At 37.8% G+C, this 17,320-nt stretch overlaps 1 protein-coding gene across 7 annotated transcripts in view; it reads right to left on the bottom strand.

Annotated features, from left to right (window-relative positions):
- The window catches only part of CTNND2 (catenin delta 2), a 607,871-nt gene that overhangs the window by 74,209 nt on the left and 516,342 nt on the right, over positions 1 to 17,320 (bottom strand). For all 7 annotated transcript variants that reach the window (XM_072330397.1, XM_072330395.1, XM_072330394.1 and 4 more), the window contains 3 exons: positions 15,961 to 16,078; positions 12,584 to 12,769; positions 4,424 to 4,597 (listed from right to left, as the gene is read on the bottom strand). In XM_072330397.1, coding sequence (XP_072186498.1) covers positions 4,424 to 4,597; positions 12,584 to 12,769; positions 15,961 to 16,078 — 478 coding nt within the window. The remainder of the gene's footprint in view (positions 1 to 4,423; positions 4,598 to 12,583; positions 12,770 to 15,960; positions 16,079 to 17,320) is intronic.

Raw genomic sequence — 17,320 nt, forward strand, 5'->3', positions numbered from 1 at the left:
GGTGTATAGCATCTGCCACTAATGCCAACACAGGAAGTTTGTAAACCCTGCAAAGCAACTGAGAATGAAGGCTGAAAACATGGCAGGGATTGACCAAGGCTCAGAGTAGGTGTGCTACCTATTCTAATGTAGGACCTCATGCTACCAACAGATACACTATAGACCTTGTTTCCTAGTTTTTTTTTTTTTTTTTTTTTTTTTTAAAGATAGGCATTACCTATATAAATTATGATGGCATTTTAAAACAAAACAGTCATATGAATGACTGAAGGAGTTTTTATTTTTTATTTTTTTTTTATTTTTTAAGAGTTTGGAAAAACTAAGGACATTGTGTTCCTGGTGACAATGTTGTTTTTAACTGCACACAACAGAGAAGATAACATTGTACGAGACAAGTTCACCGCAAAAGAAATGTGTCTGGCAGATAAATTGACAACAGCCTAAATTTAGCTGTCAGATACATACAGATAAACACAGAAATACACAGATATCTCAATATCTCCCTTCTTTCAGTGAGAGAAACTTTGTTCAGGAAGGACAATGTCAAGAAGCCAAGGTTAAGTATTAAACTACTTTAACTTTTTAAATGTTTATTAGATTTAACGTATCAATACCCTATTGACCAAGGTAAAAACTAGAGAGAACTTGCCACATCTATTCCAACCATCCCAGGAAAAGAACTGATACCAGACAATATATGTAAAAAAAATAACAACAGAGATTTCTTTTACAAGACAGCTCTTGCAACACTGTACCTCATAATTTCTGATATCCAAGGTATTAAAATAATGATACAAGGTTGAAAAGAATTTTTAATGAGCAGACAAGTGCCTTCTTGACAGAGCAGACAGTCAGCAAAGCTCCTATTCCTATTTATGCATTCTCCACAAACCTGACAAGCTAGCAGAGCTCCCAATGAAAATGGAAGTCTTCAGTGCATCCAAAGGCATGCCTCAAACCTGATTTGCCCATGAAAAACTACAATAGTTTGATGAGAAACACACCTGCCTCAGTTTTTATTTCCTTTTCACAAGCAGCCTTATGTATATAACATACGTTTTCAATTATACTTAATAGGAAGTATAATTAGTCTATTTTTGGAAAAGAAATTACATCTAAGTAGAAATTAAAGAAAGCAAAACTAAAAACAATGGCTTTTGTGTGTGTGTGTGTGTGTGTGTGTGTGTGTGTTGCTCCTTCTGCCTACAGAAAGTTTAGGGTATGGGGAAAATAATGTGCATGTGAATCAATGGGAGAGAATGTACTGGAAAGCAGGCAGTCCCCTCAACCTACCATTATTACCATCTATAGCAAGATGAAGGAACTTTCATACTCACAGCATCTGTTCTGAAATGAATCCCTCTTTCTGCATACTGTCAATATACTGTTCAGAACCAAAATACAAGCAAAAACAACAAAAACAAAACAAAACAAAAACAAAACAAAAAAACAAAAAACAAAGCCAACATAAACATTTCCTATCCCAAATTAAGGTTATGCATTGAAAAATACCCTTCCACATACCTAAGGTCAAAAACATATTTCATTGGTGTATGTACATTTGGACTGGTTATTAGTTGCCAATTTTTCTTTATTCATCATAGAGTGGGTTCTAAGTATATACTGCATTAATCATTAAAAAAAAAAAATCAAGTTTTTTTCCTGCAAACTGGTAATACGCAGCAGGTCTTCAGGAAAAAAGGAAAAAAGACTTGGGCCCAAAGTGTTTTATATTTACAGGGGTAAAAGTAGTACACAAGTACATTTACTTTCCACTCTTTTTTGCCCAGTGTTTGGCTTTTGGAGGAATTCCTACAAGTGAAACAGTGTAAAAGATGTCCTACAGATTAAGATTGATTATGTACTTATATCTGTTTTATGTCTATGTATCAGTGAGAAACTATCTTCCCTGAAATAAAGTCACTTCAGCCCTCCTCTGCTATTAATCCTTAAACCTATGCTGCTTTCCTTTTGCATTTGAAATTTTCAGTAGTAGTCCAGTGGAATTAGACACATCATCTGTTAATTCCAGTGGCTGAAATTTCCTAGGCAATTTTATTCTATTTTTTAAATTATTCTAGGCTTCTCTTTATCTTCCCACTTTCCCTCATAATTGCATTGGTTAAGCACTGCCTGTGTTTGAAGTGTTACCTCTTTGTTACTGAAGATTTTGTCAAGTTTTTACCAGAGGAACCAGAAGGGCAGAACAGCCAGAAAAGTCATACAAGTATATGAAACATGCCCATATATATATTACATGATACATAATACATATATATTAATCATATACATTTTTTACATTATATATATATATATACACACACACACAATATTATTATCTATACTTTTTACAGATGAAACTGTCTTTGGAAGTGTCTAAGCATGCCTGGTGTACCAGCTACTTCATATAGTCTAGAATTCTTCTAGCATTATTATAATGCTGCTTAGAAAAAGAAAAAAATACCATTGGAATTGCTGTTATTATTAATTGAAGCATTACCTACTTTAACAAGGCTTGCTCTTCTCTTTTTGCTTTATGATAAAGTAGTTCTTGAATGATTAAAACAAAATAATTTCCTATTCATTATACAATTACAATTTCTTGCAAGAACTTAAAAAACTGAAAATCTCCCTTAGGAATAACTTCTTATTTTAAGAGCCTGCTATTTTTTATTTCAGTTATTTTATACCCAGAAGACTGGAGCAGTGGAAAAGAGAGGTCAAAAGGTGGAAACATCAATGCTTATGTAATCCCCAAAGAGGATTACAACCCTCACAAAAATGGCTGGTATGACATGTGAAATTAAGGATATTCATTTTATGTCTGCACATCACTTGTAATGGAATTGGCAAATCTTTAGAAAAATAGAGCAACAAGAGAATAACCGAGCTTTTCCCATGGTATCAGCATGGATGGTATTAAAGTTCAAATCAGTTTTTCTAACACGTCACTTGCCAAAGAGCTCTGTGGAGCTCTTTTTCGCCTCTAGTCCGATGTATACATCTGCCAACTAAGGGATGACAGATACAGATTTATTAGAAATGGGAGAGTGCAGTGCTTGGATTTCTGCACTCCTATAAGTCCCGGCAAATAGACATACATACATTCCTCTCTCATTTGGACTGAGGATACACCCATCCCCAGATGAATAAAAGACATTTATTGTGTTTCTGTGCCAGGGTTATGAAATATCTGATGTGGTCTATGATACAAGAATAATAACCACACTGATTTTCAGGCAAAGTTTTCATAACACTTCATAGGACAAAAATCACTGCACAGAGACTTTTTTGCCCACTCCAGTATGTCAATGAATGCAATAGTCAAACTCACAGAAAAGTCTGGTGGACCAGCACCAAAAATCACATCTCTTAGAATCTACTGAATGTGCTAACTCAACATTCAATAAAGTTTTATGGAAAAAAGTCACCCATCAGCCCCAGGGCTGATAGTTAATTCTTACTGAAACTGGTACTTAAATACATATGACATATGAATGAGTGAATAATGAAAACCAAAAACAGGACTCCTTCTGAGACCTACCTTTGATAACTGCAGATCCCTGTACATGTGGGTTTTCACAGCAAATGTGAAAAATTCCCACAGAAAGTAAAATCAATGCATTACTTTTACTCAACAGGACTAGGTAGTCAGTACCTTCACCCAGTCAGATCAGTTCACTGCCAGAAAAGGGATGAAGAAATTGCTATAAATCAGGCTCATCAATTCTCTCATTTTGGTGCTTTATTCTAAACCCCAGGAATATTCTCAAAATCTAATAAACTATTTATTTATTCCCCCCTCCCCTCCAATATAGTGCAAATAACTGGAAAGGGAAAACTTGATCTTTTGACTGCTGTTCCAATCTGGGATTGGCTGGGATACAGCATATTGAATGAGCAGTTCCCTGCTCATTGTACACAGTTAATCACTGTTGATGTATTTTAATCATTTCTTACTTTTCTGTTTTAATAGATGGTGAGATTACTTGTGTTGGTATTACTTTGTTTATATTTTGTTATGCTCTTGTCTAGTTTCTCCTGAGACAAAATGTAAGCCAGTTTCTGCAGTGACAACACAAAATGTTTTCATTTTTACTGTCACTGGAGATAATTGGACTCATTTCCATGGCTACATCCCCACAGATTCATCAAGATGCTGCTTCTTATCATTTGGATATTGTTTTTCAACATCAGTTTTTCATACTTGAGTAATGTGATTTTCACTGCTGTATAACAACTTTTTTCATGATTACCAATTTAGAGGACTTAAAATACTATCGCAAATCTTACTACAGATAGTTCTGTAAAAATAGAGAGGTACTCCACTAGAAGAACTTAGACATACTTGCAGCACCACTTTGATGTCATCTATAAGGAGTTCTCAATGGAAAAGACAGGCATACCAGGTCAATATTCTTACCTTCCAACTCCCAGCAGCCAAGTTCTGCAGTGCCCCTGCTGCCCCCTCCAGCGTGTCTGGATTTGAGCACTCAGAAAGAAGTGTGAGGTAGGGTTTGACTATTGAAGGGTGCCACAGCATCTGGATTCCTTTGGGTGGTTCTGCACAGTCTGGGAGAGGTCCTACTCCATCCCACTGTTGGAAAACAAGACAGATTGTCAGCAAGGATCAGTGAAATACTGAGAATTGTCTCAACTGAAGGTGTAACACTTGTGCATGCGTGTGTGTGTGTGTGTGTAGGTAAGCAGGCGCTCTTCATTTCAGCATACCGCCTTATTCTTTACAACTTCTGACCTCCCAATGCAGGCATCCTCTGGGCAGCCATCCACCTTTAGGTTCAGATTCTGATCTGTTTGACTGAGCCCTTTCTGACATACCCGACTCTTCCCACCAACCACATAGTTATGCCATGAAAATAATTCTACAGTGATAACAAAATAGGCAGCAATAAAGCCTGGACGGTGATTTATTTTTCTCCTGAAATACACAAAACTTCCACGTAGGCATGAAACATCTTAAAAGAGGGAAATTCAAGGACCATTCTTACTTTTGAAAAAATGAAATTAATTTCTGTAATACATTTTTAATGATATTTTAAATATGTGATTTTTATCCACATATGTAGTAAATGCGCATTTTGCTTTGCCCTACTTTGTGCAGATAAAGGGATTTAGAAAAATCTCAGCCTTAATACCCTTGCTAAAACCAATCCTCAAATCTTCAGCACAATCTTTTTTTCAAAGCCTCTAAGATACACAGATTTCATGATATGGCACATGACAGACTTTTAAATACCTTGAGTTAGAACTTACTGTGATTACACAGATAATATGTATTGTAACATTAGATATCTACTAGACATGCAAAGATAACACAGGGCAAATTAACTCCTTGTTTAGACCTGTAACTGTTAATTTTCCTGGACAATTTAATCAGTTGTGACTCAAAGCAAAAACAATACTTACACTGGGAAAGACACAGATTTTCTCATTTTCAGTAAATAACTATGTTTTTAAAGGTAATTTTAGAAGTCTATGCACAACCTAAAGGACAGTGAAGCCTTATCCAATACCAATGACAATATCTTAATCATCTGCATCAAGATTCTGATAGATTATTACCACTGAGAATCTGAAGTACTGTTTTTTTTCCTACACTGAAGTAGAACAAACACCAAAACAGAAAGGTAGTGGGACCAACTTATTGTGGCCTTCCCATTCCTGAAGGGAGCATATAAACAGGAGGGGAAATGGCTGTTTATGAAGGCAGACAGTGATAGGACAAGGGAGAATGGTTTTAAACTGAGACAGGGGAGGTTTAAGTTAGACATTAGGAGGAAGTTTTTCCACTGAGGGGCTGGTGACACACTGGAGCAGGTTGCACAAGGAGGCTGTGGATGCCCCATTCCTGGAGGCATTCAAGGCCAGACTGGATTTGGCTCTGGGCAGCCTGGTCTGGTGGTTGGTGACCCTGCACATATAGCAGGGGGGTTGAAACTACATGATCATTGTGGTCCTTTTCAACCCAGGCCGTTCTATGATTCTATAACTGTTTAATATGAGAAAGTTGCTCAGATATAAAACTTACTGCAGTAGACAGACATTATCATAGTTTAAGAGAACTGGCACAGTGACATCATAAAAACAAGAGGAAAAATGCCCTTTAAAGAAAAAAAAGATCCCTTTAGACGATGTTGTTACAGGAGTTTGTATTTTTTAAAAATACATTTCTGCCTTTAAACCAATAGGTTGATTTCACAGTACATGACTCAATTCTTCTTTCTTCTCCATATAAAACCACCATTCATGCCAGAAGTGTCCTTTTACCTCTTATAAAAAAATACATTAAAACCTGATTCTTACTTTAACTGACGGATTTTATTCATTTGCACTGTCATAATTTTTTTGGAAAACAAGTGAAAAACCTGCCTAACAGTTCAAATCCAACTTCACACCACGCTTGGGCCTTCTACCTTACTAAGTCCCCTTATGATTGACTTGTGATGTCCAAGGACACAAGTTCAGATCTTCACCCCCCCCTAATTCCAATTTGCACGTGTCATGGATGCATTATACAATTGAACAGTGTTTGCAGAGTGCATTTATTACACTATTTCAGGAATAATGTACTTATGTATCAAAGCATCAGATCTACACAATATATTTTTTGTGCACAAGAGAATATAACCTTTAAAAAAACTCAAATATTTACAGTCACTTAATCCCATAGACTGCAGAAAACACAGAGAAAAATCAGCTGATATAAACAGAGCTGTACAGGTACAGGTAGAGCATGAGGAATCATAATTGCACAGAAATTAATATTTAATGTGGCTTTGCCACTCTGCCCAGTAATGACAAAACACTTCTAAAAACAGGTGACAAATTATCGCCTTTGCCTGCCATTCTTGCTGCTGTCTTTTAGTACACGATTATCTTAATTTAGCACCAACCAAGGGAGTTGTTTTCTATCTGTGGGAGACCTTTCTCTCAACACCACAGTGCCTCAGAGTCATGGTGAGGGATGAAAGGTTTGGTACCACATATGCAGCAAGAAAGTAAACAGCGATGCTGCGTAAGCCTCATGTACTGCTCTTCAGAGTAGAAGTGTGTGCCCAGAACAGCTGCATGGCATGCACAAGGGTGGCTGAACTGCAAGCCATGCATGGCAAACCTGCTGGGCCTGTGGCAGCTTCAAGGTCATGCAAAAAGGTGCTCATGTAGCCTGGTTCTTCCTGGGACACAGAGAGCACAAACAACTATGACTTCCCATGCACTTCCTATCTCCATGCCTTGCTCTTTCCTACCGCAAAGGTTATCTCAGCTAAATTCTCAATGAAAGGCTTTATTGCTTCTGCCTTCTTCCTTGCCAAAGAGACTAGGCCATGCTGCCCTACAGCCCAATTGCTGTGGGGCTAATACAGATTAGAAACTGCAAAGACTTTCTTGATCCTCAGCCGTTTGTTCTGTATTCCGTAAATATAAACATCAAATGCCTGAACCAAAACAAGACGATTTCCTCCAAATGGTATTACAATGCATTTTCTTGAATGATGGCTAAGACATAGCATAAGTTTTGAGGTGAGCTTTGTAGCTCACCTTGCTCAGTATTAATGAGCCAAGGCAGTGTGCTAAATGACCGTACCCAGTGAATTACTGGAACAGTTACTGTGTTGTTGCAGACCATCAGGAATGATCAATATGGTCTATTTGAAATAGGCTGTGGATGTGGTATGAACCTCTGAAAAAGAGAGCCACTATACACAATTATTCTTCCTAGCTTATTCTAAGGAGGAAGCAAGTCATAAACAAGTACTGCTTGCAGGCTTCCCTGCTTCAGCTGAAACTGCCCACATATATAGTGGCTGAAGCTGATGAACTGTTTGTTATGTGGGTGAGATACAAATCCCTCATTTCCCAAAAATGGTTCAAAGAAAGGATGAAAGTAAAAAGAGAATAAAAAGCTGAATATGAAGATCTTCAAGAACAACAGACTCAGGGAAGTAAGAGTACTCTGATAAGTTTTCAAAGCTCACATATTACTAAGGAACTTTGAGAGAAGAAAAAAAAAATCACTTACTGAGGTGCTCCCCAATGCCCCAGAACAGATGATCACATTCTTTCTCACTTTATTAAAGTAAATCCATATTTGTAGTGAAATTGTACTGAATACCAGGAAAAGGTTCAATTCAGTTGACGCAGTTATAATTCTTGGCATCTAACTGCTTTACTGGTCTCCACAGATAGCTGAAACTAATGGGCTCTGCACTATAGTCCATACATTGACAAACCCGAAGTCATATTTAACAGCCCTGTAGTTTTGACTTTGAAAACATCTTGGTCACACATGATACTGAGTGATCCGCATGGTTTATGTGTATGCAAAGATGAATTTAGAAACAGAAGTGCCACAAGGAACTGTTCAAGACAGCAGATTTCTTGCTAAACAGCACCTAGCACAAACATCTCACTAAAGACAAATAACAAGTGAAAATAATACATTTCTCAAGCATGATACACCAGCAATACAGGTTCTCATCCCCAAAATTGGCTTAAATTATTAGTGAAAACCAGAAATTGCTGCCTGTTTTCTTTTTCTGTGCTTTATAATCTGGTATTCACCAGTCTAGTATTGAAACATGCTTGGCAGAACAGTGGTCTCACCATATGAAAAGGCACTACTTCAGATTTATTCTTTATTCTTTTTGAAATATTATCATCTTAAACCTGAAATTTCACCTGGCTTCTTCAATCAGCAAAGATACCTTACAATAGAAAGTTAAATGGCAACTTCACTGCTACAGAAGGATTTATAGCCCATTTAGCCAGCATACTAAAGATGCGTGCCAGTCAATTCATAATGCTATATAACTTGAAGTGTTGCTGTTATATCTTAAGGCTCCTGACAGAAGGTGAAAGAGAAGGGCAGGCTCATTTCACAAGTGCCACTTACAATCAAAAGTCAGCCCTGGGGCTAGATTCTGGGCTGACAAGAGTGCTCACAGATGAAGAATCTGAGAAGTGCGTGAAGCCAAGAGGTAAACCTGTTTCCTCTTTGTGAGAAAAGGAAAAGAAATGAAACAGTGGCAAATGTGTACATAATGGACTGCATAACAAGAAATAAGGATGACAACTCCCTGGCTCTTTTGCTGAAATTGGATAACATACCCAATTTTCTTAACTGCTTTCTGTCATAATTCACGTCCTCACAGCTTAAAGAACAAACCTGTTGGCAACAGTGAGAACACTAAAAGCAGTAACAAAGCTTCCAGAGGTAGAGAAATTCAGATCTGTCTGGAAAGTGGCAGGACATGAGGCAGAGACATTGACGTATCAACTACGCTCTGGTCTGGGAGGCAGCCCTTTGCAGCTGAGAAGCTTCCTGGGGTGAGAACTCAGTTAACAGCTGACTAGAGACAATTCAACAGAGTGACATATAACAAATAGCAGCAATTGTCTCCTATACTATGAAACAACAAGATTAATTTACTTTCTTTACAAGCAAGAAGTAACCTCATCATTAAAGGAGGTTTCCCCCTGTTTTATGGTGTGCATAGGATTTATTTCTCCTAAACTAGAAAAACTAGAACTTCAACTGTATGCCACACAAATCTGATATTTTTGCTCTATTTTAGTATTTCTTCTACTAGAACTTCTTAGATAATTCGTATACTTCAATTTAAAAAAATTAAAGGTCACCTTACGTAAGCCTACATTGGTCACTTCAGAGGGAATTTGTGAAAATATACCCTTGTGGGGGTAGATGTAACTGTGAGCAAGTCACCAAAGAGCTTATCAGATTCTTTGGTAGGCCTTATCACTGTGAAACCCTGGAAGAACAGAATGTGAGACAAGAACAAGCAGTGTCTGTTTGCTTCTAAGGGTGGACAGGAGGTTCCACTGATATGCATTGTTAATCCTGTTACTCTTAAGAAACCTTTCATCCTTTATCACTGTTGTTTGGGAGAAGCTGGGACCAATTAACTGATTAGAGGAACTGTTTGAGGAACAGGAATGTCTTGCTTGTAAGTGAATGGTATATAAGATGTATGCTGAACACAATAAAGACACACTGTTCTGATGCAATAAGAAATTAAGAGAGCTCTCTAACTTGACTGAGCATCGACATACCCTTGAGGAATTAACTGAAGAACTATACCCTTACAGGAAGATCCCACAATTACATTCATTAAAATCCGAACATTTTTCCCCACATTGTAAAGTATACTTCATCTTCCTAAGAGAGACAGTTTCATTATACACTAACTCCATGGTGCTACCAAAAAAGAAAGATAGCCATACCATTAGCACATGTTCTCTGGAGACATAAAATGTAGCAGGCTGCAGAACTGAAATGACTTCCCCATACTGCAGCACCACAATGCCATCCCTGGAGGTGTTTAAAGCCAAGCTAGATGGGGCCCTGGACAATCTGAGTACTTGATCTAGTGGCTGGCAAACATGCCTTTGGCAGGGGGCTGGAACTCTGTGATCCTTGGGGTCTCTTCCAACACAAGCCATTCTATGATTCTATGATGTAATTTCTGCATGTGCTCTGTACTTCCTCTAACATGACAGGCTAAAGTCTGAAGAACACAAAAGGAAACACACATACACAAACCAACTGGTTTTTAAACACTGAACTCTTTTTATATCTGTAAATACCATTAATATGGAGCTTAAAAGAAAAAATATTTCTATTTACTGTATTTTCTACTTCCCAGGCAACAAAACATGCACTCCTAGCCTATACAACCTACTAAAATAGACCTGACGCTCAGCCTAGAAACATCTGGTTAAGTAATTATTTTTATATCTGTCTTTCGCTAACATTTCTTTCCAAGGATTTCAACCTTAGTGCCATGTGTAGTGCTTTAAGCATTTCAGATATTTCAAATTATCATTATCTCTATGAAGACTCCACATGTATGCATTGCTTTTACAGGTATATACAGATAAAACAGTGTCCACCAGCAGCATTCTCTTCAGAACTATATTATGACGTATTTAAGAGGATAAAAGCTTCCTTGCTGAGGCACTTAAAGAAATGAGCACTCTAAATATAGCATCCCAAGAAGAGAAGGAGATCTGTTCTGATGGATAGAATGAGTAGCAGGTAACAGCTTAAGGATTGCAATTGAAAAGAGATTATGAAAGGCATTATCTGGAAAAAATTAAGTCTTGCAGAAAAAGTGAGAGATTACTGCAAAAGAATATGTATATGTGTAAAGCACAGTGCATCAGTCAGTGTGCTGGGTGACAACGTATCATCAAAGGACACCTAAAACACATTCTCCTGGAAGCTGCAGAAATCATAAATAAGCTTGATTTGGATAAGGTGAATTTTGCCTATGCTGAGGAACACAAAACAATCCAGTTGTAAAAGGTTCTTGCAAGGAGAAAAAACAAAACAAAACAAAAATCCTCCAGAACACACAGGAATCTCTCTCCTTGCATACACAAAACCAGGAAATAAAGTCATCCTGGCTGTGACAGAGCCTAGAAGAAAACAACCCAGATTTCCATTTAATCTTAGTTTTCAGTAGTAATGAATGTATCCAGGTTCTGAAAATCTGTTCAGATGAAAAGGAGATGAAAGAAAAAAAATATATTAGAAATATTATTCTAATGTTTCTAAGGTAAAGTAGTCCTGGGCAGCACAAAGTTAGGTTTGGAAAGGGTGAATTAATTTCCTTATTGCAGGAAAGTCTAGCCATTCTCAATACTATATAGGATATTTACTGACACAACATGGTCTGTTATATCATTACCAGCATTCTTAGCTTTTTTTAATCAGAATGAGAAAATAATAAAATAAACACAATATTAACTTAAATGCACAGTAACATGATGGAAAGCACAGCAATGACAGCAGAGTAGCAAGATCCTAGGCTTCAGCAAGTGAGTACTTGCTCAAATGCAACAGCTGTGAGCACAAAAACAAAGGAAAGAAGCAACTAACCTTCAGAAGGCCTCACGCAGGCAGGGGTCTCCAGCAGGAAACCCTTACCTTCACTGCCAACCCTTAAACGAGGTCTGGGAAGGGGTGGATTCTGGCTCCACCCTTCCCAGTCACTCATGTGCATTGCATGCAGCTGAGCTCCCCCAGGGTGGCCCTGCCTTCCCACCAGGTGCTCAATCACTGGGTTAAGCTGTGACTTAGCATTTCTGCTACATGCATCTAAAACAAAAGCCAGTCAGGTAACTCACACAAAATATCACGACTGTAATTTCTGATCTTTGGAAACAGTGCTAATTACATGAAAACATGTGTGTTTTCTTCATATTCACTCACACAGCTTAATTTAGTTCTAAACAGTTTTCTCTTAAAATGCAGAAACAGAGTATGAAACTAATCCTGAAACAAATATGCATATATAAATTGGTCAAGCACTGGAACAGGCTGTCCAGGAAAGTGTTGGGAGTCCCCATCCCTAGTTCAAGAGATGTGTGGATACGGTACTAAGGGAAACGGTTTAGTGATGGGTCTCAGTAGGCAACAGTTATACGCATCATGCCCCATGTGCTTAATGTGCATTAATTACTCTTCATGATACAATAATTCATTTTCATGATGGACATTCCAACTACTTGTAATGCAACTTTCATTATCTTTCATTACCTGATCCTGTGATTTCTTTTTCTTCTTCTTCTTCCCCCAGCATCCTGAACTCTCTGCATCTTTTCCATTGGCATCACCACAGAGTAATCCATCAAGTTCATCTGTTCCCATCTGCTGTCCCTGAGATGTTTCTGCAGCTAGCCTGTATGAGAGGTTCCTCAAAATGCACACACAGTTTTCAACGGTCTGAAAAGTGTGACGAAGAAAAACCCAACAAAACAAATAAAAGAAAAACAGAAGTTAAGATATTTCCCTTGCTCATTTTGTACACAAAGCAGATGAAACATAATTGATCTTTCCAGATAAATTTTCCCGGTGCAATTCTTATCTGCTCATTTCTGAGTACCTCCTTGGTAACCACAGCTTAAGAGATTTAGAAAATCTGGCAAGGTTTCACACACTCTTTTATGGAAAAAAAACAACAAAGAAAAAATAGTCTGAGCAATATTTTTCCATGAGATTTTTATTGTCATTCTGAACTTCATACTGAAGCCTTACGTGAAACAAAAAATGAAAATGGCAATGGTTTTGTATGTTTGTTGGCTTTAAACCAAAAGTAACACTTATTTCTGCAATCATATCTGTGATAATTGTCAGAACAAATGGGTTCCAAGTTCTGGTTCTGAAATATTTGTAGCATAAACTGATTATGTTTCTGGAGGCTAAAGAGCAAGACTATGAATTTCAGTGGACTTGATGTTTTTACTTATTTTAGTCAGACTGCAAATCATTTGTGGACAGCTTTTCCCCTTCTTCTATTTGTCCCCTAAATAGATTGGGCCTTCTGTAAAAGATGCTGCTGGGAATTCTGAAACAGACCCAGTGGAAGAAAAAGATGGCACTGATAATTCAGCATAATTTCTGCAAGTCTAAAAGAAGTTCAGTTTTAGACTTGTTTGAATCCTATTCATTTTGTTGCTTCAATTTGGTTTTGCTATCCATTACGAAAAGAATCAGCACTTAATTTTATGAAGGTAGAGAGCATGGTTAAGAAAAAGTCATTATCTATAGACTATATCTATAGACTATATCTATTTCATCTGCTCCTAATGCTCTATAGATACAGAAGCGATAGTCACTACATTCCAGCTCTGTTGCTCCACTAACCCAGAAGAGAGTGAGTATGAGGTTTCATTTCTGTCCTACTCTGCCATATTCACCAGCCAGGCAAACAGATGGAGCTGCATTTACTTCCATGTATTGTATGAGCTTATGCCTTGTAATATTTGGCACAGCTTTTGAGACAGCACATTTCTAGAGAGGGTATTAAACAGACTCAAGTTTATTACCTTTAACTTTTCTTTAATAGTTCCACATTTGAGTTTTATTGACTCTTGCTAATAGTTACTTCTGTACAACAGCAACTTGCTTAAGTTGCAGCTTTGTGCTGATTAAAGTTTGACATTTTATTGTCCCTTCTTATGAATATTAATTTTCACACTTTAAATTCTCATTCTGTAAAGAAAACAGTTTTAACTGAGTCTACCACAAGGACAATGTTACCTTGCAGTAGAAACTGATAATGCCTCAAATGCAACTGATACCTTTGCCATTTGGATGAACTCATACAAGACAAGAAAGTAGGTTTTATTCTTTCTGATTTGTAGCTCTGAACTTTCAAGGGACCTCGCGTTCCTCTCTCCTACAGATATTTCTTACATTTCATCATGAATGGTCACTAGATTAAAAAGTGATTTATAGGCAGTTATTCAAATATTGGGTTTAATTAAAATCACTTTCAACTTTGGGAAAAGGATGCAAGACCTCTGGCAATAATATGGTGTTTTGCATTTAGCTGCACAAGTGCTTTATGCCATAGTTAAAATCCTGCTAGATGGGAGGTTAAAACTAATCAGGCAGGGAGAATAATTCTTCACTCATGTCCTCATTTTTTCCTCTGTATCTCAGCCTACAGATTTTACAAAGTCATAAGAGCTACAAATGAGAGCATAAATGGAATATTTTATATTAGTGATAAGAGGCAAAACAGAGAGCTTACTGTGCTCCTTATTTAACCCTTTTAATAGTATAACAACCTTGAAATCAGCTCAGTCATCTACGAAGAAAGAGCATCAGCGAAGCTGTGAGAAAGGCAGCAATTTACTTCCACCACCTTAATCTACCTCCTGGTCTGCTCCGCTGAAGTTTCCTGTCTTCTCCTTTCTTGCAGCCAAGCTGAATCAGGAAGGTTTTGACACAATTCCTGATTCAGCTTTTCCAAAGCTAATGAAGCTAAAAGCACCCCTGTGTTTCCAAGCTGGTCAGTGGGAAGTGAGATGAAGGGGTGGGAGGCTGCTGGTGGCTTCTGGATTTGCTCTGGACCCTGATGCACGCATGGCGAGTGCCTTGTGGGTTGGCCTCTTTTGGTCCTTCACTATATGCTTATTAATGGAAGGGTAATCCTAGACATCTGAATTGCAGTGCCTGCTACATGTGCACTGCACGCTTCAAACCTTTCATTATTTCTCCCTCCCTCCCATGAAAGTATCAGCAATTTTCATCTGTTTGGTTTAGTTCATGACCACAAAATTCTGGAGATTTTGAACTTGCAAGTTATCAGAGGTCCACGGACAACTCTGATCATTCAGAAATGCACAGCCAGAAGGCTTTAAAATGTCGCTTCTCTTTTTAAGGGATAGCAAATTGGCCAAGATTGTTGGAAGTGCTTTAACACAATACACTGACACAGAAGGTAATTGAGACTAGGGTTTTTTGTTTTGTTTTGTTTTTTTGTGGAATGCTTAAATGTATTTGATGTACAACAACTCCTCAGCTTGTAAGTCCTTGAATTCCTTTTAATTAAACACAGCGCCGTCCACCTTTGAAGAGTCCTGTCCATATCCTAGTACTTTCAGAAAAGTAAAGCTGACATAAAAATACATCTTAAAAGTTACTGAAAGCATTCATTGATCCTTCTCAAAGAAGATGTCACACTGGTAGCACTGTGAAACTGCTTATTAATTGCCCACTTGTTTTTTTTTGTTTGTTTGCCTTGTAAGCCTACCAGGCTGTTATTAGTTCTGTCTCATACTGAGTACCAAAAATCAATTATAAGGTAAACCTGGCAGAGTGGTGTAAGAAAGTTTACATGGAGTATGACATATTTGCTCTTCTTAAAGTAGTTATTGTATTTTCTCTGATAACAATCAAAGTGAGAAGAATGCATCCTTACCTGTACACATTACATAACTAGACACAAACCCAATATTTAGCACACAGAAATGTACAGCTCAAGAGACGGAAAAGAAAACGATGCTCAAAACTACTATTTGATAAGGCACCCCTTGGGACACATTTTATATAAAATACTACTTTATAGCCTTGAGGTACGCTGAATATCTGGATTTCTTGCTCCTGAAAAGACAAAGATGACAAACCTTACTATCAATTTCACTGCTCCCCAGAGCAGACTGGATCACGTACAGCAATGCATCCGTCAGGCCATCACATTCCCTCATCCTTCTGCGGGCCTCTTCTCCAGCAGAGCTGACATTCCTGTAAGGCAACAGCAAAGGTCACCACCTGCACAGCTTCCGTGCCCACTGCCCCTCCTTAAACATTCTCACAATTAACATCCAGCTACAACATTTGCTTTTTTCTCCTTTCATCACTTCAGAGCTGTGAATAATGAAGACAGCTGTGAATGAGCTCTGGAAATGTAACACAGAGGGGAGCAAATGGAAGGCATCAGATCCTCCACAAGAACGGGCTGAGAGGCCAAGCAGCAGCGTGAGCCTACCTGAACTGAGACTCACAACTCACTAAAATTTGGAGAATTGGAGCTGACAATTTTTGTTCTTTTTCTCTCTCTCTCTCTTAATTTTAAAAAATGGCTTTTACACTTGTGAAAAAGTGTTTTTAAATGTGCATTAGTACACAGAAATCAAGCTCTGAAAAGTCTAGAAGTTTTTCCAAAGACATCTCTTGGGATCTGAAAAGTCCAGTGGTCAGGGCTCTTAACATACAAGAAAAAATTATCAAAGCCTAACAAAAAACACCTTGCTTCTCATTTTACTTGAGTGCTTCCTTTTCTCTCTTTTGGAGAGAGCACTGATGCTGCAGTCTTCTCTTTATATCATTATTTTAAAGTTATTTCACACAGGGCCAGAGGGCTTTCTGAACATCTTCATAAAAATACAACTAAAAATCTAATGAATAACATGTGTCATAAAATTTAAAATACTGACATAAAAAAACAAATATGTATGAATGTGTATATATAATAGAACCTGTGCTTGTTAACATGAAGAAAGAGTGAGAAAAACTGTATTGAGCAGCAGTTCTGATTTGAAATAGATGAGTTGGCAATCTCTTCCAATGTGGGGGCAGACATCTACCTGCTGAGGTGCTCATCTGTAGCTCCTCTCTCCTCACTTCTCAAGTTTACACAAAGGAAGAACAGAGAAATGTTCACACCAGCCCTAATTGCCTAGTATGAACATCTGGAAATGGAAGAGAGGACACTGGGCATTTCGTTTGGGAAGAGGGCAAGGCACTTTTGTCCTCTTGTACCATCTTAAATTGCCTTGGTATTGAAGACAGAAAGAAGATGAGAATCTTGGGAGAAGAGAATGACTTTTAGGTGGAAGGTGAGAGAACTTAAGATCTCCTTTCAAATCTTAGTCTGTATAGTTCTCCCTGTTCTGCCTCCTTAAATCTAAAAGAAGCGTTTCCATTCCAACAAAGCACCAAAGATTTTTATGGATCAAATACATACACCGTTTTCTAGCTATAATT

The sequence above is a fragment of the Excalfactoria chinensis genome, chromosome 2 (genome assembly GCF_039878825.1).
Source record: "Excalfactoria chinensis isolate bCotChi1 chromosome 2, bCotChi1.hap2, whole genome shotgun sequence".
Lineage (NCBI taxonomy): Eukaryota > Metazoa > Chordata > Aves > Galliformes > Phasianidae > Excalfactoria > Excalfactoria chinensis.